At 58.8% G+C, this 24,328-nt stretch overlaps 1 protein-coding gene across 6 annotated transcripts in view; it reads right to left on the minus strand.

Moving 5' to 3' along the window:
* Nucleotides 1-2,632: 2,632 nt before the first annotated feature.
* Nucleotides 2,633-24,328, minus strand: part of MOB2 (MOB kinase activator 2) — a 52,525-nt gene continuing 30,829 nt past the window's right edge. For 3 of the 6 annotated variants that reach the window (XM_043923098.1, XM_043923079.1, XM_043923088.1), the window contains 4 exons: nucleotides 16,329-16,489; nucleotides 15,533-15,626; nucleotides 3,876-4,000; nucleotides 2,633-3,474 (listed from right to left, as the gene is read on the minus strand). In XM_043923098.1, coding sequence (XP_043779033.1) covers nucleotides 3,182-3,474; nucleotides 3,876-4,000; nucleotides 15,533-15,626; nucleotides 16,329-16,489 — 673 coding nt within the window. In that variant the 3' untranslated portion in view covers nucleotides 2,633-3,181. Of the gene's footprint in view, nucleotides 3,475-3,875; nucleotides 4,001-15,532; nucleotides 15,627-16,328; nucleotides 16,490-19,420; nucleotides 19,918-21,105; nucleotides 21,744-21,855; nucleotides 22,031-24,328 lie in introns of those variants that run through there. The other 3 variants (XM_043923072.1, XM_043923064.1, XM_043923107.1) reach the window with 3 other exon arrangements.

The following is a 24,328-nucleotide window of genomic DNA, read 5'->3' on the forward strand; positions in this document are numbered from 1 at the left end:
GGGCCCTCGATGACCCTGTAAGACTTCCATGGCCCGCCTTACACATGGTGCTGGTATAACGTGTTCTCAAAACCTAGGGGCTTAAACCATACAAACGTGCCTTCTTAAGTTACGGAGTTCATGAACGGGGTTTCACTGAAATGGCCTCACTTCTGCAGGCCCTGGGGGAAGATCCGCTTCCTTCCTTAGCTTTTTCTTTTAGCATTTGATTCACTCTTGGGTGCCCCCGGGCTCTGTCACTGGGGCACACAGGCACGGGGCCGACCAGGGATTGAACTACCCTGCGCTGAAAGCCGATTCTTAACCACTGAGCCACCAGGGACATCCCCGTGGTCAGCTTCCGGAGGCTCCCCTGCCTCCCTGGAGCCAGGAGCACAGGCCAGCCCTCCTTACGCTGCGTTGCCCTGGTTCTCCCCCCTCCGTCTGAAGGAGCCCCGTGACCACACTCGGCCCAGGCTCCCCCCTGAAGTTCAGCCGGTGAGCAAGCTTCACTCTACCTGCAGCTGTCCCCCTCCGCTGGGGAAGGTAGCAGGCCGTAAGGTTCCAGGCACGTGGGGGTGGACCCTTTTTGGGGGGAGGGTGTGTTACTCTGCCCACTCACTGCAGACTGCTCCCTAGCAAGTTCCACATCCATCTCGTGTGTAAAACACACCAGTCTCCTGAGCTTTCCTGAAGTCTCAACCTACTGCAAGGTCAAGTCAAACCCCAAATCTCACCTCAACCACCTGAACCAGGTAAAAGCCAGACGCAGAATGTGAACTGTCCCGGCACATACTGGGGAACTGCCCCTTTCCATGTTGGGCCTCTGAGACGAGAAGTCATCTACTTCCAAAATACAACAGTAGAACAGGTACAAGAGGCCAGGTACGGGTGTTTCCATACAAAAAGGGAGAAAATGAAGGAGGAGGATTTCGAAGTCCAATGGGGCACACCCCTTGAGGGAGGTGCCCAGCAAGGCCTGGGAGTTGCCCTCTGCGGCTGAGGGCTCCACGCCCAGGACTCTGCCCCCTTCAGCCCTTCATTTTAGAGAGAAGGAGCCAGCGTCCTCAGCCGAGGTTCCATCAGCCTGTGTCCTGCCCAGACAGCTGTGAGTCCAACAGCCTCCCACTCGACCCTCTGCCCCCTTCAGTCCTCGCTGGCAGCGTTTGTGACGGAATGAAGTTCTCAAGAACCATGGAGGTATCGTGGTACGTCGTGGGGGTTCTCTCCCTAAGGCAAGAGGCTCCTTCAGATCCTCCCGAGATCCTTCCTGTTTCCGGCTCTGCCGGGACGACTGAGGTCTGTTCCAAGACTCTCTGATGGAATCTCTGCCCTCGTTCATGTTCCGAGTTATCAGCGAAAGGCTGCCCAGCAACCCTTGGCTTTTTCTCCAGGGGGCATTTCCCGACCGGCAATCTCCTCATTCTAGTGTCTTTTTCGTCGGGCTGGGCTGAGAACTTCTTAGACCATCGAGTGTTTTGGTCCCTTTTGTCACTAGCTCTTTCTCAGTCTCTCAACGTGTATTTTACTATAAGCAACAGAGAAAGCAGGCTGCACCTTTGACACTTTGGCTGGAGTCTCCTCAGCTAAACATCCAAGCTGCTTGCTCACAAGCCTGCTGCACGGACATTTGGGGACCCAGCAGGCCGGCTCCCTTCCACCCTCCCTCCGGCTTCCCCCAGAGGGTCCTCCCTGGGTGCCAGGTCAGCCGTGGTCTAGTTCCCCTGCGTCTGAAGGCCTCTACTTCAGAGATCCATACCCAAAGAGGAGGGGGACAGCCCATGCGGCCTGTGGGCCAAGGGCTCACAGTGAGCCGGGAGGCAGAGGGGAGGTGAGCAGGACGGGCAGGGTGGGTGGCCTGGGAGGGGCTGTGGCCTCCCAGAGGCACAGAGCTCTTGCAGCTGGCATGCGGGCGTAGGGTGGTCAGCTAGGAGCCTGTCCTTTTGGGAGGTGGAGGGAGCAGCTGGCCCCGCCAGGCCTGGGGGCTGGTGACATGCCAGGGCAGCAGAGGAAGGGTCTGCTGGCCACGACTGAGTTTGAGGTCAGCTGAGCATCAGGAGGGCAGGAAATTCAGGATCCAGCAGGGCACGGGCTGGCAGGGGGCAGGGGCGCATGACAGGAGTCAACACGCGGGGACGGTGCAGGGCCCTGCGGGAAACCCGCGTCTCTGCCCACAGGGGGCTGGACCAGCTCCAGGGCTGTTCATACCACCCCCCACCCTACCACCCCCCCAGCTATCCTACACCCACCCAAGTGATGCTGCCCGTTCCAGAGGTGGCCCCCGCAGCAAAGCCTCTGTGCCAGCTGGCCAGGACGCTCACCTCTGGCCGACTGTGGCCCCCACTCCAGGGTCCCTGCTGCCCGGGTGGAGAGGGCACACCACAGGGAGACTGAGGGTCCGGAACCCCTGGGGACCTGACCCACGGAACACAGCCCTGCCCCCAGCTCCCAGCAACCGTGGACGCATGCAGCAGAGGAGTCTGGGGTGGGCCCTGGCAGGAAGGCAGCACCTGCTCTCGGCCAGCACAGCTGTGGTCAGTGAGGGCTCCCTGGGCTGGCCTGCAAGGGAGGGCGCTGCCCTGAGCCATGTGAGGAACAGGGCACATGGCCAGGCCGCCCTCTGCACCGAGACGCTGAGGACACACACAGGAGCTGACCTGAGAGAAGTCTCTTTATTACACCCGCACAGGGACGCCAGGCTCTCCCAACCCCCGGCCGCGGCTCCACACAGGCCGCCCCCCCGGGCACCGCAGCCCGGACCCTTGCTGGCCCGGGGCCCCTCCTGGGCAGTGAAGGCAGTGGAGGGAGACACTGCAGCTCGCGGAGCTCCAGACACGCGGCCTCCCTGGCCCTCCAGCCGGCCCTGAGCCAGAGTGAGTCCAGATCGGGCGGAGAGAGGAGAAAGCCAGGCTAGGGTCTCTAAAAGCCACTCCAACCGGAGCCAAGACCAAGGGCGGCGGAAGCGAAGCCTGCGGCCCCCGCCTCGGGGAAGGGCCCCCCCGCCCCGCTGCGTGTCTCCCCGGAGGCCAAGGCCCAGCCGGGGGTGGGGCGGACGCGGAAGACCCTAGAGGGAGACTCGGGCGGGCGGCCCCGGAAGTGTCTGCCACGGACGAGCGGAGTCCAAGGTGCGCACAATCCGTGCGCGCACAGACACGGACGCGCGCGGCGCGCCGCCGCTCCCTCGGTGCGGGCGCCGCCGGGCTCACCTCTCCTTGACGTGGTTCTGTGCGCCCGCCGCCCCGCCCGGCCCGTCCCCACCGCCCCCGCCGCACAGCGCCTCCGTCAGGTCGTCCATGACCGCCGTCTCTTTGGGGTCGAGCAGGTTGAACTCGCGGGCGAAGAGGATGAAGTGCACGTAAAGCGTGTTCAAGTGTCCGTGCAGCTCGAGCGCCAGGGTCTCCTTGAAGTGCGCCGAGTAGATGTGCGCCAGCACGTGGAACAGGTACTTGCAGATCTTCTTCACCAGGGCCTCGAAGGAGCTGGGGAACTCGCGGCCTGCGGGACGGCCGGGTCACCACCCCGGCCCCGGGGGAGGAAGGCCGTGGCACCGTCCCCAGGCCCGGACCGGGGGTCTGCCCCCCTCCCCCTGCCACAGGCCGCCCTGCGTGCCCGCCTGCAGCGCCCGAGTGAGTGGGCGCCACGCGGGGTCCTGACGGTGGGTGCTCTCCCCGCTGGACCGGGCGCCTCTGGGACCAGGGGCCCGCGACCCAGCTGAAGCCGGCCCAGCGCCCAGGGCTCTCGGTGCCCTGGCCGCAGAGGAGGGGCCTGGGCAATGGTACCTCCCGTTGGCCAGGTGCTGCCGTGGTGGCTCAGGGCGGGTCTGGGCTCCACCCTGGCTCCTCCGGCCTGGCCTGGAGTGGGCGGGGTCATGGGCAGGGCAGGGCGGGGACACGCACCGTATTTCGTGGGGAACACGTCCTCGTCAGTGACCAGCTTCTGCACGGAGCTCATGACGAAGTCCACGTACTGGGGGGCCGTGCACTTCACCTTCTTGCCCCGCTCGTCGTACCAGTAGTACTGTCTGTGGGGACAAGCGCGTGGTGACGGGACAGCTGGCTGTACGGGACCTCCCCCTAGGTTAACGGTGACAGACAGCTTTGCCGTCCTTCCCCGGAGACCCTGCCTTGACTTGTCAGGATCCAGGGCTGCCCTGGTGGCTCAGATGGTGAAGAATCTGCCTGCAGTGCGGGAGAGCTGGGTACGGTCCCAGGGTCGGGAAGATCCCCTGGAGAAGAGGTCAGCACCCCACTCCTGTACTCTCACCTGGAGCATCTCATGGACAGGGGAGCCTGGCAGACTACAGTCCATGGGCCACAAAGTGTCCAACAGGACTGAGCGACCAACACTTTCACTTTCTCCATGGGAGGCTTCCTGCTGCCCCCAGTAGGGGCCAAACCTGCGCCCTGGGCCAGGTTGGGTGAGGGGGCCTCTGCACACCCACTCGGTCTCTGTGTACCTCAGAAACTTGCCCAGCAGGTGGGGGTAGGGTGGGCAGTCCTCAGGTGGGAGTGGGTCAGGGTGTCGGGAGATGTGGACCCCAGCCCAGCACATATCCTAGTCCACGTAACACTGTTGTTCGGCCGTCCTTCAGACATCAGCCCCGGCAGCCGCCAAGTCCCACTCTCCCCTCCCGCCTCAGGGTGGGCTCCAGTCTTCCCAGCAGGGGGCCCTGTACCTGCAGGCGGGCTGGCCAAGGGCTGCTCGGAGCCCATGGCAGGGAGGGGGGAACCGCATGCTGCCTGGGTCAGTGAGTGATGACCAAGGCAGCCCCTTCTACAGCCGAGGCGCCAACCCTGCCCCAGCCAGATGGCAAGGCTGCACACAGACTTCCACCAGCACCCCACCGCCTTCTCACTGTCTTTACTGGGCTTCAGAACAGACAGCTTTCCCCGACACCATCCCACTTAATCGCAGGCCAGGACCCCAGGCTGGCCCTGAGCACCCTGCCCTGATTTCCTGAGCTCACTAGGCACCCCTGGGTGACAGCCCCAGGGCCCCCCCTCCCGGCACCTGGCCAGACCTGCTGTTAGGACAGCAGGCTCTCCAGGTCTCATGGCCGAAAGAAAGGACATGGCCTAGGGGACCTCAGAACAGCCCTGCTGCCCTGCCCATCCCCACTCCTCGAGCAGGAACGGGGCTCTCCACCCCCCTCGCCTGTGAGTTCATCTGTGCCCCTGGTCGGGATGGGGTCAGGCTGCAAGACAGGAACACAGCCCACAACAAATGGGCAGGCCACCAGGAAAAAGGCCACCCCTCTGTGGACAAGGGAACACAGCCCTGACTGCCACTGGGTACCTGGCTCCGGCCTCCCCGATGCAGAAGGCAGACGACACCTGCCAGCCACTTCCACCTCGGCGAGGCCTCCCTGCCACGCCTGTGCCCACGCTGCCCCGCAGAGCCCAGCACCCGCACACCCCACAAGGCCCCGGAGCGGGTCAGACAAAGTCCTGAGAAGCTTGCCGAGCTCCCTGCAGGCCCCCAGGAAGCAGACACCCAGCAAGGATCCAGAGCCCTCCCCACCACAGAGTGGCCCTGCTGACTGTCTGGCCCCTGCCCGGGCCCCTGCCCCATCCAAGGACGCGCTGAGAGAAGACAGGTGACTTGTCCCTCCCCTCACAGCGGCCCCTGGGGTCCTGGGGCCGGTGCAGGGAAGAGGGCAGCTCCACCCCAGCGATTCTCCAGCCTCGTTTGGTGCAGATGTCCCTGGCCACCAGTGCCAGAGTCAGAAAACCACTGCAGCTCGAAACCAGGAGAGCTTCCAGAGGTCAGACCCGAGAGACCAGGTCCTCAGGGGCCCTGCCGCGGTTGCCCTGCCTCCGTGACAGCTGGGATCCTCTGCTTTCAGCACTCCTTTTCTTCGTTCTCGTTTTATTTTTGCACTGTCTCACAGTAAAGCTGACTGGCTCTGGCGTGCAGCCTGACGGGTTTTAACCCCAACAGAGGACACGTGACGAGGCACAGCTCCCACCGCGGCCCCTGGCCTGCCGGTCAGTCCTCCGCACACTAGCGATGTGTCCACAGGAACTCCAGGTGATGTCCGGAGCCCGGCTCTGCCATCCACCCTGTCTTTCTCCTCGTTGAGATGGACTCCTATGTGGATGCACTAGTCCATCTCGTCACCTGCTGCAGGACACCTGGGTGGCCTGCAGTTTGGGGCAATTATGGGTCAGGCTGCGAAACCCTTCCTGGGCAGGTGTCTGTATGAGCTCCAGTTCCCGTTTCTCTTGGGAGGATGCTCGGGAGCAGCAGCGCCGGGTCCGCAGTAGGAACGCCACCAAGATGTCCTCGGAACGGCCGCCCCACCGGCAGCCCCTCCATCCTCGCCGGCACGTGGCGAGGAGCTAACAGACGCTCCTACAGCCAAGTCTGAATCCGTGTTCTCCACTTGCTGCTGGTGCTCCTCCGTCCTGCTCGGGTCCTCCCCCGTGGCCGGTCTGAGTCCTGTGCCCAGTCATAACCAGCTCTCTCACTGTGAGCTGTGAGGGTTCCTCATCCCTTCCAGGCACTAGTCCTTTCTTGATTAGTCTGCAGTTGTCTTTCCTTTCTCTCAACAGTGTCTTTCACAGAACAGAAGTTCTAAATTTTGATGAAGTCAACTTTACTGATTCTCCTTCATCAATGGACTGTATCTTGTGGCAGTCAACTCTGGCAGAAGGAGGCATTTGGATGACCGGTTTTTCTAACAGCTTTAGGTGAAAAGACTATCCTTTCTCCACTGAATGCTTCTGATCCCTGCCAAACACCAAGGGGCCGTGTTTGTGGGGGTGCATTTCTGGACCCTGCTCTGTGGCACTGACCTCTGTGCCTCTTCCGTCACCAAGCCCCCGGTCTCGATTACCACAGTTTTATAGTAACTCTTAGCACAGCGCTGTTGGACTCTACTGATCTGACTGTTCTTTTTTCAAAATCACTGTAGCTATTCTAGGGATTCTGCTACTCCATGTACATTCTATAATCAGCTTATTTATGGATAAAAACTCTGCTGGGAGTTTGACTGAAGTTGCATTAAATGAATCTATACTTCTGGTATGCTGTCTTCCCATCCATGAATACAGTGTCTCTCCATTTACGCTGCTGGTCTTTGGGTTCATTCATCAGCATTTTGTAGTTTCCAGCATGTACACGTTTCCTTAAGTCCATAGCTAAGTATTTCACTGTTTTTGGAGCTACTGTAAATGATAAAACTGTATCAATTTTGTGTTCCAGTTGTACACTGCTAGTATACAAACTATGACTGATTTTTTTGTGTGTTGAGCTTGCTAAATTTATTGATTCAACCTTTTGCCAGAGCTCTTGGGCTTTTTTACATAGACAATCATGCTGTATGCAAATAGTTTTATTTTCTTCTCCAATTTAAATGACTTTTATTCATTTTTCTTGCCTTATTGCATTACCCATCTTGGGTCAATTGTGATATTTTGTGCTTTCCAAGGAACTAATTCATTTAACCTAAACTGTTAAATTTACGTATGCAGAGATTTTTCTGATGGTTCCTTATTACCCTCTTAATTTCTGCTGGGTTTATAGTTATTTCCTCTTTTACTCCTTATATTGATAATCTGTATCTTTTCTCTTTTTACTTTTGTTAGTTTTACTAGAGGTTTCTCAATTTTACTTCTCTTTTCAGGGAATCGGCTTCTGGTTTCATTAATTTCCCCTATTGTTTTCAGAAACAATCATGTCAGTGGCTTCTGTTCTTATTTTATCATTTCTTTTCTTCTGCTCCATTTAGGGTTTTGTTTTTTGCTCTTGTTTTTTCTGGGATTCCCCACGGGCTCAGTAGTAAAGAATCTGCAATGCAGGAAGTCACAGGAGATGCAGGTTTGATTCCTGGGTCAGGAAGACCCCCTGGAGGAGGGCGTGGCAATCCACTCCAGTGTTCTTGCTGGGAAAATCCCATGGACAGAGCCTGGCAGTCTGTGGCTGTAAGAACTGGACATGACAGCACACACATACACCGCACACATGCTTCTTTTTTTTCTCATTTCTTAACATGGAAGCTGAGGTTGAATTGAGATCTTTCTTCTTCTAAAATAAGCATTTAATCCTCTAAACCTTGCTTTAGCTGCATCTCAAATGCAGTTCAAATATGCTGCGTTCTCATTTCAGTTTACAACGTTTTCTAAGTTCCCTGGAGACTTCCTCTCTGACCCATGGACGATTTGAAAGTGCGTTAATTTCTTGGGATGTCCCCGACATTCCAGTGGTTAAGACTCTGTGTGCCCAACGGAGGGGGCACATTCGATCTGCCTTGATCAGGGAACTAAGAGTCTACATGCCACACAGCGTGGCAAGGGAAAAAAAGTACAGTGATCTCTAAATGTTTGGAGACTTTTCTGCTACTGATTTCAAACGTAACTAATTGTGGGCAGATAACTTACTCTGCACCTCTGATCAGTTTGCTAAGGTCCGTTTTGTGAGCCAGGACGTGACCTCCTCTGGTGAATAATCCCAGTGCACCTGAAAGGAATGTGGATTTTGCTACTGAGGGTGCAGTGAATGTCAATTCAGTCCAGCTGGCTGGTGGTGCTATTTAGTTCCAGATTCTTGCTGGCTTTCTGTCCACTAGTCTGTATATTACCAAAAGAGGCATGTTGAAATCTCCAGCCCTAGCACTTGTCCTTTCAGTTCTGTCTGCCTGCTTCGTGTACAAGCTCTGCTATCTGGCACAGACGCATTCAAGGTCAGTGCTTCCTGACTCGAAGTCTGCTTTGTCCGCATGAGCGCAGCCACTTTAGCTTTCTTCTGACTTATGTTTTGTTGGCATCTCTTCTTCCATATTTTCACTTTCAACCTGCCAATGTCACTGCTTTAAAGGGAGTTTCTCATATACCCTGTACAGCTGGTTCATTTTGAAAATCCAGACTTACGGTCTCTGTCTTGTCACCAGCATGTTTACACCACTGACATTCACTGCAATGACGGATCTGTCTGAATTTAAGTTCACAATCATTTACTATTTGTTCCCTTTGATTCTCACTCCTTATATTTCCTGCCTTCTTCCCCACTCTCTATTTCCTTTTAATTTATCTATTATGATTTATGTCCCTCATGCAACTTTTTTAGAGGTGGCTCAAAGGATTACAAAGCGCGTCCCGATGTTTCCACCCTGCACCTGGCGCCCAGGACCTCTTCCGCATCTGAGTCAGAAAGCCGACCAGCACACAGGGCTCTCTGCCCGCCCCCAGGCCACCCTGTGGCAGTGCTGCGGACGCACACTGGAGACCTGTCAGACGGTCATGGCTTTTGCTCACCTTCCAGACGTATTTCAAGGAGCTGAAGAGGCGGCCATCACGTCGCCCCGCGTCCTCTGCCCCGTGCTCCCTCCTAGCACAGCCTCCCTGACTGCACTGCAAGTGAACTCTCCAAGTCTCCCTTCACTGACAGCTGTCTCTATCTTACCTTCATCCTTGAAAGACATTATGTGGAACTCCCGGGAGACTGCTGATTCCATGCAGCACCTTAACCATGCTGTGGGGCCTCCTCCTGGCCCCCAGATGGGAGAGGATGGCCACAGCCACCCCACCACATCCCTGCAGGGGCGAAGCTGCTGGCTCTGCTGGCTGTTACAGCGTGTTCTCTTCAGCAGTTTGATTACATGCCTGGGGTGGATTCATTGGATTTATCCTATTTTGAATTCATTAGGCTTCCTAAATCTGTAGGTTTGTGTCTTGGCCAAATTTGTTAAGTTTTCAGCTGTTAGGTCTTCAAATGTGTTTTGGGCATAGGCCTTCCTTCTTTTGGGACTGCAAACTCCCCTTTGGTTCCAGTCCTTCAGGCATCAGCAGGGTGGAGAAGGGTGTCCGGCCTGGGCCCTGGGTGGACTTGATGGCCCTGCAACAGACAGCACACGGCTCTGTGGGCCTGACAAACCTCCCGTTTCCTTTAAACTGACTCGTGTGAGTTTCCATTCCTTGATCTTGAACGATTCCTAGAAAGGCATCTGCTCCTTGGAAGAGAAACTATGACAAACCTAGACAGCACATTAGCCTTCTCTAACTCAATGAAACTATGAGCCATGCTGTGTAGGGCCACCCAAGATGAACGGGTCATGGTGGAGAGTTCTGACAAAACATGGTCCACTAGAGAAGGGACTGGCAAACCACTTCAGTGTTCTTGCTGAGAACCCCATAAACAGTATGAAAAGATAAAAAGATATGATACAGAAAGATGAACTCCCCAGGTCGGCAGGTGCCCAAAATGCTACTGGAGAAGAGTGGAGAAATAACTCCAGAAAGAATGAAGACACAGAACAAAATGGAAACAACGCCCAGCTGTGGATGTGACTGGTGATGGAAATGGTGATGCTGTAGAGAGCAGTATTGCACAGGATCCTGGAATGTCAGGTCCATGAATCAAGGTAAATTGGAAGTGGTCAAACAGGAGATAGCAAGAGTGAACAATGACATTTTATGAATCAGTAAACTAAAATGGACTGGAATGGGAAAATTTAATTCAAATGACCATTATTATAGCTACTACTGTGGGCAAAAATCCCTTAGAAGAAATGGAGTAGCCCTCATAGTCAACAAAAGAGTCCAAAATGAAGTACTTGGGTACAATCTCAAAAATGACAGAATGATCTCTTTGTTTCCAAGGCAAACCGTTCAACATCACAGTAATCCAAGTATATGCCCCAAAAGCAATGGTAAAGAAGCTGAAGTTGAACAGTTCTATGAAGACCTACAAGACCTTCTAGAACTAAGACCAAAAAGTGATATTGTTTTCATCATAGGGGACTCGAATGCAAAAATAGGAAGTCAAGAGATACGTGGAGTAACAGGCAAATTTGGCCTTGGGGTACAAAATGAAGCAAGGCAAAGGCTAACAGAGTTTTGCAAAGAGAACGCACTGGTCATAGCAAACACCCTCTTCCAACAACACAAGAAGACGAGTCTACACATAGATATCACCAAATGGTCAATACCGAAATCAGACTGATTTGCAACCAAAGATGGAGAAGCTCTATACAGTCAGCAAAAACAAGGCTAGGAGCTGACTGTGCCTCAGATAATGAACTCCTTATTGTAAAATTCAGACTTAAACGGAAGAAAGTAGTGAACACCACTAGACCATTCAGGTATGACCTAAATCAAATCCCTCACAATTATACAGTGGAAGTGACAAATAGATTCAAGGGATAAAATCTGATAGAGTACCTGAAGAACTATGGGTGGAGGTTCATAACACGAGGCAGTGATCAAGACCATCCCCAAGAAGTTCAGTTCAGTTCAGTTCCTCAGTCGTGTCCAACTCTTTGTGACCCTGTGGACTGCAGCACACCAGGCTTCCCTGTCCATTACCAGCTCCCAGAACTTGCTCAAACTCATGTCCATCGAGTGGGTGATGCCATCCAACCATCTCATCCTCTGTCATCCCCTTCTCCTCCTACCTTCAGTCTTTCCCAGCTTCAGGGTCTTTTCCAGTGAGTCAGTTCTTCCCATCAGGTGGCCAAAGTATTGGAGCTTCAGCTTCAGCATTAGTCCTTCCAATGAATATTCAGGACTGATCTCCTTTAGGATGGACTGGTTGGATCTCCTTGCAGTCCAAGGGACTCTCAAGAGTCTTCTCCAACACCACAGTTCAAAACCATCAATTCTTCGGCGCTCAGCTTTCTTTATGGTTCAACTCTCACATCCATACATGACCACTGGAAAAACCATAGCCTTGACTAGATGGACCTTTGTTGGCAAAGGAATGTCTCTGCTTTTTAATATGCTGTCTAGATTGGTCACAGCTTTTCTTTCAAGGAGCAAGCGTCTTTTCATTTCATGGCTGCAGTCACCATCGGCAGTGATTTTGGAGCCCAAGAAAATAGTTTGTCACTGTTTCCACTGTTTCCCCATCTATTTGCCATGAAGTGATGGGACTGGATGCCACGATCTTAGTTTTCTGAATGTTAAGCTTTAAGCCAACTTCTTCATTCTCCTCTTTCACTTTCATCAAGAGGCTCTTTAGTTCCTTTTCACTTTCTGCCATAAGAGTGGTGTCATCTGCATATCTGAGGTTATAGAGATTTCTCCCTGCAATCATAATTCCAGCTTGGGCTTCACCCAACCCAGCATTTCTCGTGATGTTCTCTGCATATAAGTTAAATAAACAGGGTGACAATATACAGCCTTGACGTACTCCTTTCCCAATTTTGAACCAGTGCATTGTTGCATGTCCGATTCTAACTGTTGCTTCTTGACCAGCATACAGATTTCTGAGGAGGCTGGTATTCCCATCTCTTTCAGAATTTTCCATAGTTTGTTGTGATCCACACAGTCAAAGTCTTTGGTGTAGTCAATAAAGCAGAAGTAGATGTTTTTCGTGAACTCTCTTGCTTTTTCTATAATCCCCAAGAAAAAGAAATGCAAACAGGCAAAATGGTTATCTGAGGAGGCCTTACAAATACCTGAGAAAAGAAGAAAAGTGAAAGGCAAAGGAGAAAAGGAAAGATATATCCAGAGTTTCAAAAAATAGCAAGGAGAGATAAAAAAGCCTTCTTCACCGATCAATGCAAAGAAATAGAAGAAAACAACAGAATGGGAAAGACTAGGGATCTCTTCAAGAAAATCAGAGATAAAAGGAACATTTCATGCAAAGATGGACACAATAAAGGACAGAAACGATATGGACCTAACAGAAGCAGAAGATATTAAGAAGAGGTGGCAAAAATACACAGAAAAACCATATAAAAGAGATCTTAATGACCCAGGTAACCACAATGGTGTGATCACTCACCTAGAGCCAGACATCCTGGAATGTGAAGTCAAGTGGGCCTTAGGAAGCATCACTACAAACAAAGCTAGTGGAGGTAATGGAATTCCAGCTGAACCATTTCAAGTCCTAAAAAATGATGCTATTAAAGTGCTGCACTCAATATGCCAGCAAATTTGGGAAACTGAGCAGTTTTGGAACTCAGCAGTTCCAGTCTGGCCACAGGACTGGAAAAGGTCAGTTTTCATTCCAATTCCAAAGAAGGGCAATGCCGAAGAATGCTCAAACTACCGCACAATTGCACTCTTCCCACATGCCAGCAAAGTAATGCTTAAAATTCAAGTCAGGCTTCAACAGTACATGAACTGAGAACTTCCAGATGTTCAAACTGGATTTAGAAAAGGCAGAGGAACCAGAGATCAAATTGCCAACATCCACTGAATCACCGAAAAAGCAAGAGAATTCCAGAAAAACATCTACTTCTGCTTCATTGACTATGCCAAAGCCTTTGACTGTGGATCACAAGAAACTGTGGAAAATTCTGAAAGAGATGGGAATACCAGACCACCTGACCTGCCTCCTGAGAAACCTGTACGCAGGCCAAGAAGCAACAGTTAGAACTGGACATGGAACAACAGACTGGTTCAAAATTTGGAAAGAAGTACATCAAGGATATATATTTTCACCCCGCTTATTTAACTTATATGCAAAGTACATCATGCAAAATGCTGGGCTGGATGAAGCACAAGCTGGAATCACGATTGCAGGGAGAAATATCAATAACCTCAGATATCACCCTTACAGCAGAAAGGGAAGAGGAACTGAAGAGCCTCTTGAGAAGCTGAAAGAGGAAAGTGAAAAAGCTGGCTTAAAACTCAACATTCAGAAGCTAAGATCATGGCATCCGGTCCCATCATTTCATGGCAAATAGACGCGGAAACAATGGAAACCATGATAGACTTTATTTTCTTGGGCTCCAAAATAACTGCAGATGGTGACTGCAGTCATGAAATGAAAGACTCTTGCTCCTTGAAAGAAAACCTACAACCAACCTAGACAGCATATTAAAAAGCAGAGACACTACTATGCTGACAAAGGTCCATCAAGTCAAAGGTATGGTTTTTCCAGTGGTCATGTATGGATGTGAGAGTTGGACTATAAAGAAAACTGAGCACTGAAGAATTGATGGTTTTGAACTGTGGTGTTGGAGAAGACTCTTGAGAGTCCCTTGGACTGCAAGGAGATCCAACCAGTCCATCCTAAAGGAAGTCAGTCCTGAATATTCATTGGAAGGACTGATGCTGAAGCTGAAGCTCCAATACTTTGGCCATCTGATGGGAAGAACTGACTCACTGGAAAAGACCCTGAAGCTGGGAAAGACTGAAGGTAGGAGGAGAAGGGGATGACAGAGGATGAGATGGTTGGATGGCATTACCGACTCAATGGACCTGAGTCTGAGCAAGTTCCAGGAGACGGTGAAGGACAGGGGAGCCTGGTGTGCTGCAGTCCATGGGGTCACAAAGAATTGTGCATTACTGAATGAATGAACAACAATAATCATTCATATAAATCTACAAAAGCCATATAAAGCAGGTTACAGGTAGGAAAAATAAAGAGCAGAATTCTCAAGATCTCCAGATCTCCAAGTTTGACGTGGCAGAGCCATCTAGACACAGGTCTGCCTCACACCCAATCCTGGGCTCCTTCAAGGAGCCTCTTCTCAAGCACATTGCTGCCTGAAAGGTGCCTGGTGGTGCCTCAGAAGGACCCTGGCTCCCACACCTGCCAGCCCGCAGGCCCCCTCTGACGCCTGGGTGCCTGGCCGGGCCTCTCATGCGCACAGGCCGCAGGCAGGGCGATGCAGCCCTGCCCTGCCCACTTCCAGCCGCCCAGCCACATCTGCTCTGGAGGCCACCGTCCCACTGAGGGGCCAGGGCTCACTTCGCGCATGCCCCCAGCACTGCTGCACCTGCCCCGGGCCAGGCCGGGCTGTGGCTCTCTGGGGAACACAGTGACACCTGAACATGCCATCAGCAGCTCTAGCCACGTAAGGAGTGGAGAGCAGCCGTCTTCTGCACTCACGCCCTCTGAGGGGCAGGGGCTTTCAGGGGTCTCAGCAAGAGCAGGGCCCCGTGTCCGGCCTGAGCCAGGCTGCCCGCGGCAGCACAGCACGTCCACGAGTGGAGGCCGGCTGCTCGCACACGCTCATGTCAGCTCGGCATGCAAGCCGTGACCCTGACAAGGAGCCATCAGAGGAGCATCCGTGCCTCCTCCTCGGCCCACGCAGCCTCCTGTCCGTGGCCGCTTCCGTGGCTCCTGCCCCCGGGGCTGGGGGTGAGCCTGGGGCCATGTGGTGGCTCTCCTACCCATGTAGCTTCAAGAGCTGCCACAGAGGCGGGGTGTCCTGGAGCCCTCGGGGTGCCCGTTTCCAGAAGAGAGCAGGCCCACAGGAGGGCATCCCAGCCCCATGGGCCAGCAGCGCCTCCTCCACGCAGAGCAGGAGATCTGGGTCGGGCCTCAGCCGGCGGGACCAGCGCCGGGAAGTGTCTCTGGCTGCACACGCCCCACGGTCTCAGGGAGCACGGTGGGCACGTCCCGTGGAAATGTCTCTGCCCCAGGACACAGCCCGCTGGGCCCCAGCTGGCTCCCGGCACCCATGCCCAGGGGTACCCATGCTGCCCGGGTCCCCCACTCTGCTGGGCTCTGCTTCCCGTTTCCCCACCAGGTTGGGGCCTCGGGGGACAAGGGAGCAGCCCTGGTAAAGGGCCCTGCAGAGACCTCAGCAGGGACGCTGCAGGAGTGGAGTCAGACAGGGGAGCCCCGGGCGTGGCCGCGCCGGGCCTGGACTCACGTGTTGCACACGGCCATGGTCTGGCACGCCTCCCCGGTGCAGAACTCCGAGATGGTGCTGTACTGCAGGTTCACGTGGTGGAAGAACGTCGTGGCTGCAAAGGAAGGGTGGCACCTGAGAGCCTCACCGTGGTGCCCGTCTCGTCTCCGGTGTCCTGCGGGCCCAAGAGGACCGGAGCTTCTCCGCAGGCCCTGGGTGTGCGGGCTGGTGCCGACCACAGAGCAGAGACCACAGCCTCAGCACAGCACGGCCCTCGGGGGTGGGCGGCACAGGCCACGGTGCTGAGCTGGGCAGGGTGCCCCTGGCCATTGAGACCAAGTGCCCTCCACGAAGGCCTGGGTAGAAAACCTCCCACCCTAGTCTTAGCATCCCCAGCTGGTCAGGAACACCATTAACATGGCCGGCAGCACCAGCTTGCGGCCACAGAGATGACTTCCTCTCCAAGGAGAGCCGGCACACGGCCCTGTGGGGGGTGTCCTGCGAGCGGAGCCCCGAGCCTGGCTGGCAGGTGGGGGGAGCCATCCCCCAGGCCGTGGCCCTCCCCACCGCGGCCCTGCCACCACGCTTGCATCCCACAGCTTTCCCTGGCCCTGGTGTCCCGCCCCCGGCGTGACCAGGACCCCCACCGAGTCGCCATCTCTGCGGGGACCCCAAGGCTCTGTTGGTTGGCCATCCCGTGCCTCAGCGTCAGTCAGCTTGTGCGCAAGGATGCTGAGCACCAGCTCCGGGGTTTCGGGGGAAACGAGGGGCCGCCCTGCCCTCCACCCCGCCCTGGCCCCACCCCACCCCCACGCACTGTTGCTGGCCAGCCACTCGTTGAGATCGATCTCCCGGGGCAGCACCACCAGCTCCTTGAACCCGAAGTCTGTGATCCTGGACTTGGCGTACTCTGGCTCCAGGTACACCTTCTTCTCCTCGGCGGCGGGCTTCTTCCCGTTGGGCTTGGCTTTGGACTTCCTGCAGAGAGAAGGGAGGCAGGGGTCACGGCGGAGGCAGGCATGGAGGCCGCAGGCCTGGCCCTGGGGGCTGCAGCTCCTGCGGCCCAGGTGTGGGCGGAAGCCGCCCTGCGCCTGTGCCCTCCCTGCCCTTTCAAGGCCCAAGCCTGGAACCCGAGGCAGCAGGGGGCTCGTAGCCCACCCAAGGACAGGAGAGTGGCCACATGAGCCGGCTCACCCCCCAACGTGTGACACCACGGCCCCGCAGCCCTCCCGGCCCCCACCAGGCCCAGGCCCCCACTGCAGGGCCACCGGGGGCACGTGGCGGGGGCACCACCTGGCTGGGCCCGCGGCCTCACAGGGTCCTGTCTGACCCACGTTCGTGGAGGCCCTGCTGTGTGCTGGCACCCCGGGCCGCCCCGAGGCCTGCTGTCCCCACAGGCCCCCCTGCCCGCTGCCCACACACCCGCTAAGGGGCACCGCGTGGTTCCAGGCACAGACAGACGTCGGCGTGAGCGGATGTCACAGAGATCTGACGAAATAGCCACTTCTCACTAACATTTTTCTCACCTGTTAAGAGTCTGATGCCGTATAACAGAGAGGACACACGGCTTTGAGATGTTCTCTGAACATGAGCAACAAGACTCAGAGCTCCCTGGGCCTGAGGGAGGCCCTGCCCCACTTCGGCGGGATGGCGGTGGCCCTACAGCCAGCCTCGCCCCCACCCGAGGCCCGAGATGGAGGGGACGGCACATCCCCCAGGGAGGACACGCCCAACGGAGCAGACCCGGAGCCGTAGCCGGGACACCAGCCCGGGCCGGGTTTGACCCGAGTCCCCGTGTCTGCCACAGGCTGGGGCTGAGGGAGCCAGTGTGTGCCGTGTCCGGAGCAGGGCCCCGCCCGGGCCGACACGAGGGGACACTGCTCCCCCTCCGCCACGTTTCAAGGCTGGTCAGGCTCTCGCGGAGGGTGGGGGAGGCTCCTAAGAGCAGGGACTCGTGTCCTTCCTTGGCTCGAGTGCCTGGGATCTCCAGTGGCAACATCCCGACTCTGAGCAAATACACGGTCGGTCCATCAGCCCGGCCTGAGTCCACTGGCCAGAAAAGGCTGCCCTCAGGGGTGGACTCTTGGGGACGGGCCATCTGGGATGGGGGTGGGGGGCATCCGAGGGCACAGACGCCCAGCGAGGCCCCCAGTGAGGGGCAGCCACAGGCCCGAGGGATGCAGCCTGGCTGGGGGTGGGGGGCATCCGAGGGCACAGATGCCCAGCGAGGCCCCCAGCGAGGGGGCAGCCACAGGCCCGAGGGATGCAGCCTGGCTGGGGGTGGGGGGAATCCGAGGGCACAGCCGCCCAGTGAGGCCCCCAGCGAGGGGCAGCCACAGGCCCAAGGGATGCAGCCTGGCTGGGGGTGGGGGGAATCCGAGGGCACAGCCGCCCAGTGAGGCCCCCAGCGAGGGGCAGCCACAGGCCTGGGGGATGCAGCCTGGCTGGGGGGTGGGGGGCATCCGAGGGCACAGACGCCCAGTGAGGCCCCCAGTGAGGGGCAGCCACAGGCCCAAGGGATGCAGCCTGGCTGGGGTTGGGGGGAATCCGAGGGCACAGCCGCCCAGTGAGGCCCCCAGCGAGGGGCAGCCACAGGCCTGGGGGATGCAGCCTGGCTGAGGGTGGGGGGCGGGCAGACGGAGGACCCGGGCGCCAACCAGACACTGTGTGCGCCCCCCAGTCCCACTGAGGTGCAGAGGTCGGGGGGGTCACACGGGATGGAAGGTCTGCAGCTCCTGACCTTGCCCCTTTTGTTCTTCTGTTTTGAAAAGTTGCTAGTGGTTTATTTAAGAGAAACAGGAAGGAAAAATGCTCCCTGAATGCCAGGGAAATGCTTTCCCCTCAGCTTCTCACAGCAGATCTTTGCCTTAAAAGGCAACGTGTGCTCGGCCTCTGGGTGCGGCACGGCAGCGGCCAGCACTGGGTGGGGGCCGCGGGATCCTGCGCTGGGCCCAGGTGTGGACACTGCACACACACACACAAGCACACGCAGGGGGCACCTCGGGAGTCCTGGGGGGGGTGCGGGTCACAGGGACAAGCGTGGACACGGACCTCTGGGGGCCCTGCAGCTCCCTCAGCGGGCACAGAAGCGACCAAGGGATCGGTGGGTGGAGCGCCTTCCTGAGCCTGGGTCTGCGCCACGGAGCCGCCGCCACCCGGCGGAAAGCCTGCGCTTGCCTGGAAGGTGCCTGCGTCCACAGCCTGGGCACCAGGGGCCAGCCCGCAGAATGCGCCTCCAAACCTGGGTGGCCCTCTGCTCTGCCCATCCCCGAGCGTCTGCCCATGGGCGGACTGTCCACTGTGCCCCGGCCCCGCTGACCCGACCCCCTTGCCTCTGCTCCAGGTGGCACATCTGGCTGGGGCCAGCCACCCCGAGGCGGTGGCAGGGGTGGAGGGCGCCAACATCGTCCACGGGGGCTGGGGCGAGGGGAGCCCGGGCCGGGAAGCCCCCGACGGCCCCACCCCTGCGCCTGGGCACGCACAGCAGCCTCCCCCGGGGGCCTTCACATGGGCGGTCGGGCAGAGGGGCAGAGGAAGTGGGTGCCATGCAGGGGCGACGCAGGGCCTCGTGCAGGCCTGCCCAGGGCTGCCTCCTGCCCAGGGCATGGTGTCCCCGTGCCCACATGTCCCTTCCAGGGGGATGGTCAGCCCCTCTGGCGGGGGGTGCCCGCTGTCTCTGGTTCTTGGGGGACACACCCCCCCGGAGGAACTGGGCTTCTGCTCCATGAGATGGGACTTGGAGGCCCTGGGCTGTGGTCTGTGTGGTCAGAGGCCTTGCCTCCCCATCCGCTCACTCCGCCGTCAGCACCTGCCCTCCTCAAGCTGGCCAGCAGAAGTGCCCTGGGCCCCAGGCTCCAGCACTGCTGGGAAGCAGGCCTGGCCTTCTCTGCATCCACGCCCTGCACATACCTGCGCCCCGCACACACGCCACCACGAGAGGACAGCCGCTGGCCAGAAGGCGGCAGGACGGAGGGCAGGGCCTGCCTGGGGCGGGTCTGGGGGCTGGCAGGGCCAGCCACACCCAAGGGCCTCCGCCTCCGTGGTGTCCTTTCCATGAAGGGAAGGCCTGGAGCCAGGAGGCCGAGCCCTCGGGCACAGGCTTCCGGCAACACACGGTGACCCAGGCGCCAGTGGGGAGGACCCGGCTCCAGGCCCGCAGGCGGTGGGCGCCCCTCCAGCCGAGGCCGCCAGCTCAGCTCAACTCCTTCCAAAGGCAACATGGCCGGCTCGGCCCCAGGCAAGGCCGCCCCAAGGGCCACCACAGGGACACCTGTGGTGAGGTCCTGACCTCCGGGAGTGGCGGGCAGCGTCAGGCATAGGCGTCCGTGCTGGGCGAGGGGCCGGGGCCTCAGGCACAGGGCCAGGTGGGCCGGAGCCGGCAAGGTGGCGCCGGACTGCGGCGGATACAGGCGGGGCACGCCCCTCTCCCCTCAGAGCCCGGCCGGCCCACCGCCTTCCCCAGATGCCGACACAGATACCAGCGCAGCCAGCGCATTCCCCAGGAGGGGGCTCGGGGCGGTCTGGGCCAGGGGCCGCAGGAGCAGGGCGCGCGGAGACCCTGATGGAGGCGGGCGGCCCAGGCGCGGCCTCACGGCTGGAAGGGAGCTGGGTCACGAGCCTCCTGAGACGTGAGGACGTGGACTCCGAGTGAAACCTGGGTGCTGGGTGGGCCCCACAGCGAAGCCCAGGACAGAGAGAGTGGTGTGGCAGGCGGCTGAGGAAGGAGGTGCCCAGGGAGAGCGCACCCCTTCCCCAGACCCCAGGTTCTGACGAGCGGGCCTGGGGCATCTGCACTCTTGACACCTGGAGACCACCCTGCCCCCGGCCATGTTCTCATGGTCCTCCTGGGCCCTGGTGCCCAGCCCCTTCCCAGAGCAGGGACGTGGAGGCAGAAGACCAGGAAGACCCCCACGGAACCCCCATCAAATCCCCAGGGGCTGCAGCGGCTAGACGCTGTGGGGAGACACGTGAAGGCGGCCGACCCCCGAGACAGTCCTCACACCGGGTGCTCATGGCACGGCCCACCCGGCAGCGCAGCCTCTAGGGGGCCAGCCGCTGAGACGCATCCACGGGACTTCCCTCCCCACTTCTGGCTGAATCGCCACCTTTGTGCGAAGTCCTCCTGGTCCCGCGGCAGGCCTCGGCCTGTCTCCCCCAGACGGCTCGGAGGGCCAGCCCTGCCTGTGGCCTCCAGGGCGCCCACTCCGGGTCCGGCCACCCCCCGCCACACCGGGCGCACACAGCAGCCCCCCCGCTCCTGATCAGAGCCAGCGTCCCCACACCCCACACCTCTCCAGGGCAGCTCACTCTGGGCTTCTGCTTGCAACCCTGCGGAGTCCTCCATGGTGGGGGGCGGCCGGGGGCGGCCCTGTGGGGGAGGAGGGCAGTAACCACAGAAACTCGGGCCGCGGGTCACGGCGCCCGACGGTGGTCCTTCCCCCAGGGCCAGCAGCAGCCACAGCTGGGCCTCACCCAGACCCTCACCCAGAGGCCTGCATAGCCTGATTACAATCAAAGAATTAGAAGAGCAAAAGATAGTTTTACTTAAGAGCTGTGATGCACCCAACTCACAAGCAAACACAAGAAGCACACACCGAGGCCGGCCGGGTCTCGTCTGAACTGCGGCTCCCAGGAGGGGAGGGCAGTGCTCCACCCGCCAGCAGCGTGTCCGGGGCCCCCTCACCACAGGGCTGAGCCAGGCCCCCAGGGCACGCAGCACAGGGCGGACGCCCTGCCTGGGAGGGCCCAGGAGGTCTGCTCCCCAGCCCCCCGCGCTCCTGAATGCCCAACCTGGACGCTTCCACCCTGACGCACAAGAGGCGGAGAGGCTCCAGCCTCTCACGTGGGACGCTGGAGGCTCCGTGGAGCAGCTGAGGGAGACGAGTGAGGAAAGAGGCCCCACGGCAGACAAGACCAGGGCAGGCTCCGGACAAGGTCGCTCGTCGCAGACTCCGGGCACTCTGCCCGGGGACTGGGGGTGGCGAAGGCGCGGTCCAGGGGGCTCAGGAGGGCACGACGCAGGTCTGCTGCGGGCACGGTTCACCGCAGGCAGACGCCGGTCTCGGGAGCCCCCTGCTCTCACCCAGACCCTCTGGGCTGAGTACCCGCTTTGGGGGCTCCCTGCCTCCCACAGACAGCAGGAAGGGCTGAAGTCTAGGGAGAGCCTCGTTCCAAGCAAAGTTCTGAGCACACCCAGCTGCTCCCGCCCGGGGCCCATCCGCTCCCCGGCCCCGGCAGGGTCTGCACGCCACGGAGACCTGAGCAGGGGGACGGCTACTCCTCCCCAGACAGCCCTGGGGCGGGATGAGGGACACTCCGATGCCCCGCGGCCCTGCCACGCTCACCTGAGCACTTTACCAACTGCCTGAAGCACTGTCTTGCAGCTGAGCCCAGCCTTGGGGGGCTGGCTGAGCAGAGCTCGCTCTGCGGGGAGACCGCTGTGGTCTCCGAGCATGGTGGGCAGCGCAGAAGCGGCCGGGGAAGCAGGCGCCCAGCCCCAACGCTCCCCGCCGGCCTCGCAGCCCTGACCAGGAGCCAGCCACGCCGGCCAATGAGCACAAGTGGGGCGGGGAGGCGGCCGGCCCAGCGGGCAGGGACAGCAGCTGCTCCTTTTACAGGCAGGCCGGCCAAGTCTGGTTACTTGAGGGAACATCTCAGTTGCCTTTCAAAGTGGCGCCGCTCCGGCGCGGTGTGGGGCAAGGCCGCTGCGGCGGGGTCGGCGTGGCCCCAGAGAGGACCTGCCGGGGGCCCTCCTGACGTGGCCGGGACGTTCCGGGCGGGTGGGCTGCACACTGCAGAGCGGGGCAGGCGGGCAGCGTTTCCACCCGAATGGCCCCGGGAAGACAGCGTGCCAAGTGGGCACGAGGCAGAGGGCGGCAAGCCCCGTGGACACAGCTAGAGGCCTCCAAGGGGCACGAGAGGGGTGTGGCCAAGGTCTTTGTTACCACGGGCCCCACACAGGACCATCAAGGCCTAGAGAAGCAAGCGTCCGACAGGACGAGCCCGGCTGGGCTCCAGCCTCCGGCTGACTGCAAGGCCGGCTCATCGTCAGTGCAGGGCCGACCTGCAGTCAGCAGGAGTGCGCCCCCACGCCCGGGCCGTGGCCAGACTCCAGCCCCGCGGCCGCGTCCCATAAAACCAACCACTCACCCAGGCTCGAGCCAGCTCCGCGCCGCGGCAGAGCCCCCAGGAGGAGCCCCCACACGCAGTGGGGCAGGCTGGCTGCCTGGCCACACATGAGGACCAGGGCAGGACCCGGGTACTGTGCCCACCGGGGAGCTGAGCCGTGGAGGCCCTGGGTGGGGAGGACGCGGCCTGCCAGGCAGCTGGTGCACCTGAGCAGAGGGTGCCTGACTGCCCGCCACGGGCTGAGAACTGCTGCTTCCTCAAGGGGCCCCGGGCCCGTCTATCGGAGCAGATGAAAGACCGAGACCTGACCCGTCATCCCACTGCTGCCAGGGTCCCCGTCCTGGACGCTCGGGGCTGACAAGCGAGGACACGGGTGTGCACACTCACCTCCACGTCTGCGTCCCCACCCGGTGGGACACGGCATCCACGTGGAGCCAGACATGCGTGCACCCTGACGCCTCCGCCTCTGGTCCGGCCCCGGGGACCCCGCCCATCTCCTCCCTGTCTGTAACCCTCCCACCCACGGCGCACCTGGAGGCTCTGAGCGGCGCCCCAGCTGTGAAGGCAGCAGAGCCCAGAACCCTGGCTGAAGGCGCAGGAACACGTGGTTCACGTGAAAGCAAGTGGGCAAAGCTCCAAGGCCAAGTCCAACGAAAATGGAAAACAAGAGGGAAGAGTAATAATTAAAACAATCTAAAAAGACACACATAAAACAGGTGAAACCCGTACCTCAATAAATTCAAATTTGGAAACCTCAGAAATAAAGCGAATTAAAGAACTGAAATGACAGACAAAAAGGCTCACAATGAGAACCAGAAACGGGAGCTCCTAAATGAAGTCTAGACTACAAGAAACACCGTGGCAGTGCCGGGGAGACACTAGGGGAAGGGCTTTGGTTTTTAATGAAAAAGGAATGAAGAGCTTCTCCACCAGGAGTAACTGATGCTGGACTTGCCCTCCACCATCAACAACCTCAAACTGGATACAACATAAGAAGCAACTGGTTTCAGACGCTGGACAATGTGGGGGATGGTGCCCTGGACGACAGAGAAGGCCTGGGGAGGGCCGCAACAGCCTGCTGGAGGGCCCCAGGGTCTCGGCCACAGCGAACTCAAGAACAGAAGCTGGGGCTGTGGACACGCACGGCAGAGAAGCAGAGTGGACGGGGCACACCAGAGCAGGGCCACGTGGGTAGAGAGAGGGCCACGAAGCCTCCAGCCAACTGCTGGGCTGAGGAAGCTTTCCCGTGGTGTTCATGGAGGGCGCTGCGCGGAGCTGGGCCTGCCTGGCGGGGTCCTGTCATATTCCGGCCTCGTGGAGTCGGCTGGGCAGTGTCTCCTCCTCCAGGCTCCTCGGCAGGGAGAGGACCCCGCTGAGGGGCGCCAGCAGCGAGTCTGGGGGGCCAAACGGGCAGCAGTTGGGGGCAGCACACCAGGAGGATGGGACCCCGAGCGCTGTGTGGATGTGCTGTGGGCCCTCGGGCCCCCGGCTAAGCCCCCCAGGACACATGCTCCAGGAGCATACCCCACCCAGAAGGATCGGCGTGGCTGACCTCAAGGCCCACGTGGGCCTAAAACGAGTTCCTTCCTCTCAACCAGAGCGGGACAGGTGGAGAACTCCAGAGGTCAGTGGTGAGAAAAACTGGCCAGATATGAAATATCTGAATATGAATATATATATGAATGTTTC

Source organism: Cervus elaphus, chromosome 2 (assembly GCF_910594005.1).
Source record: "Cervus elaphus chromosome 2, mCerEla1.1, whole genome shotgun sequence".
Classification (NCBI taxonomy): domain Eukaryota; kingdom Metazoa; phylum Chordata; class Mammalia; order Artiodactyla; family Cervidae; genus Cervus; species Cervus elaphus.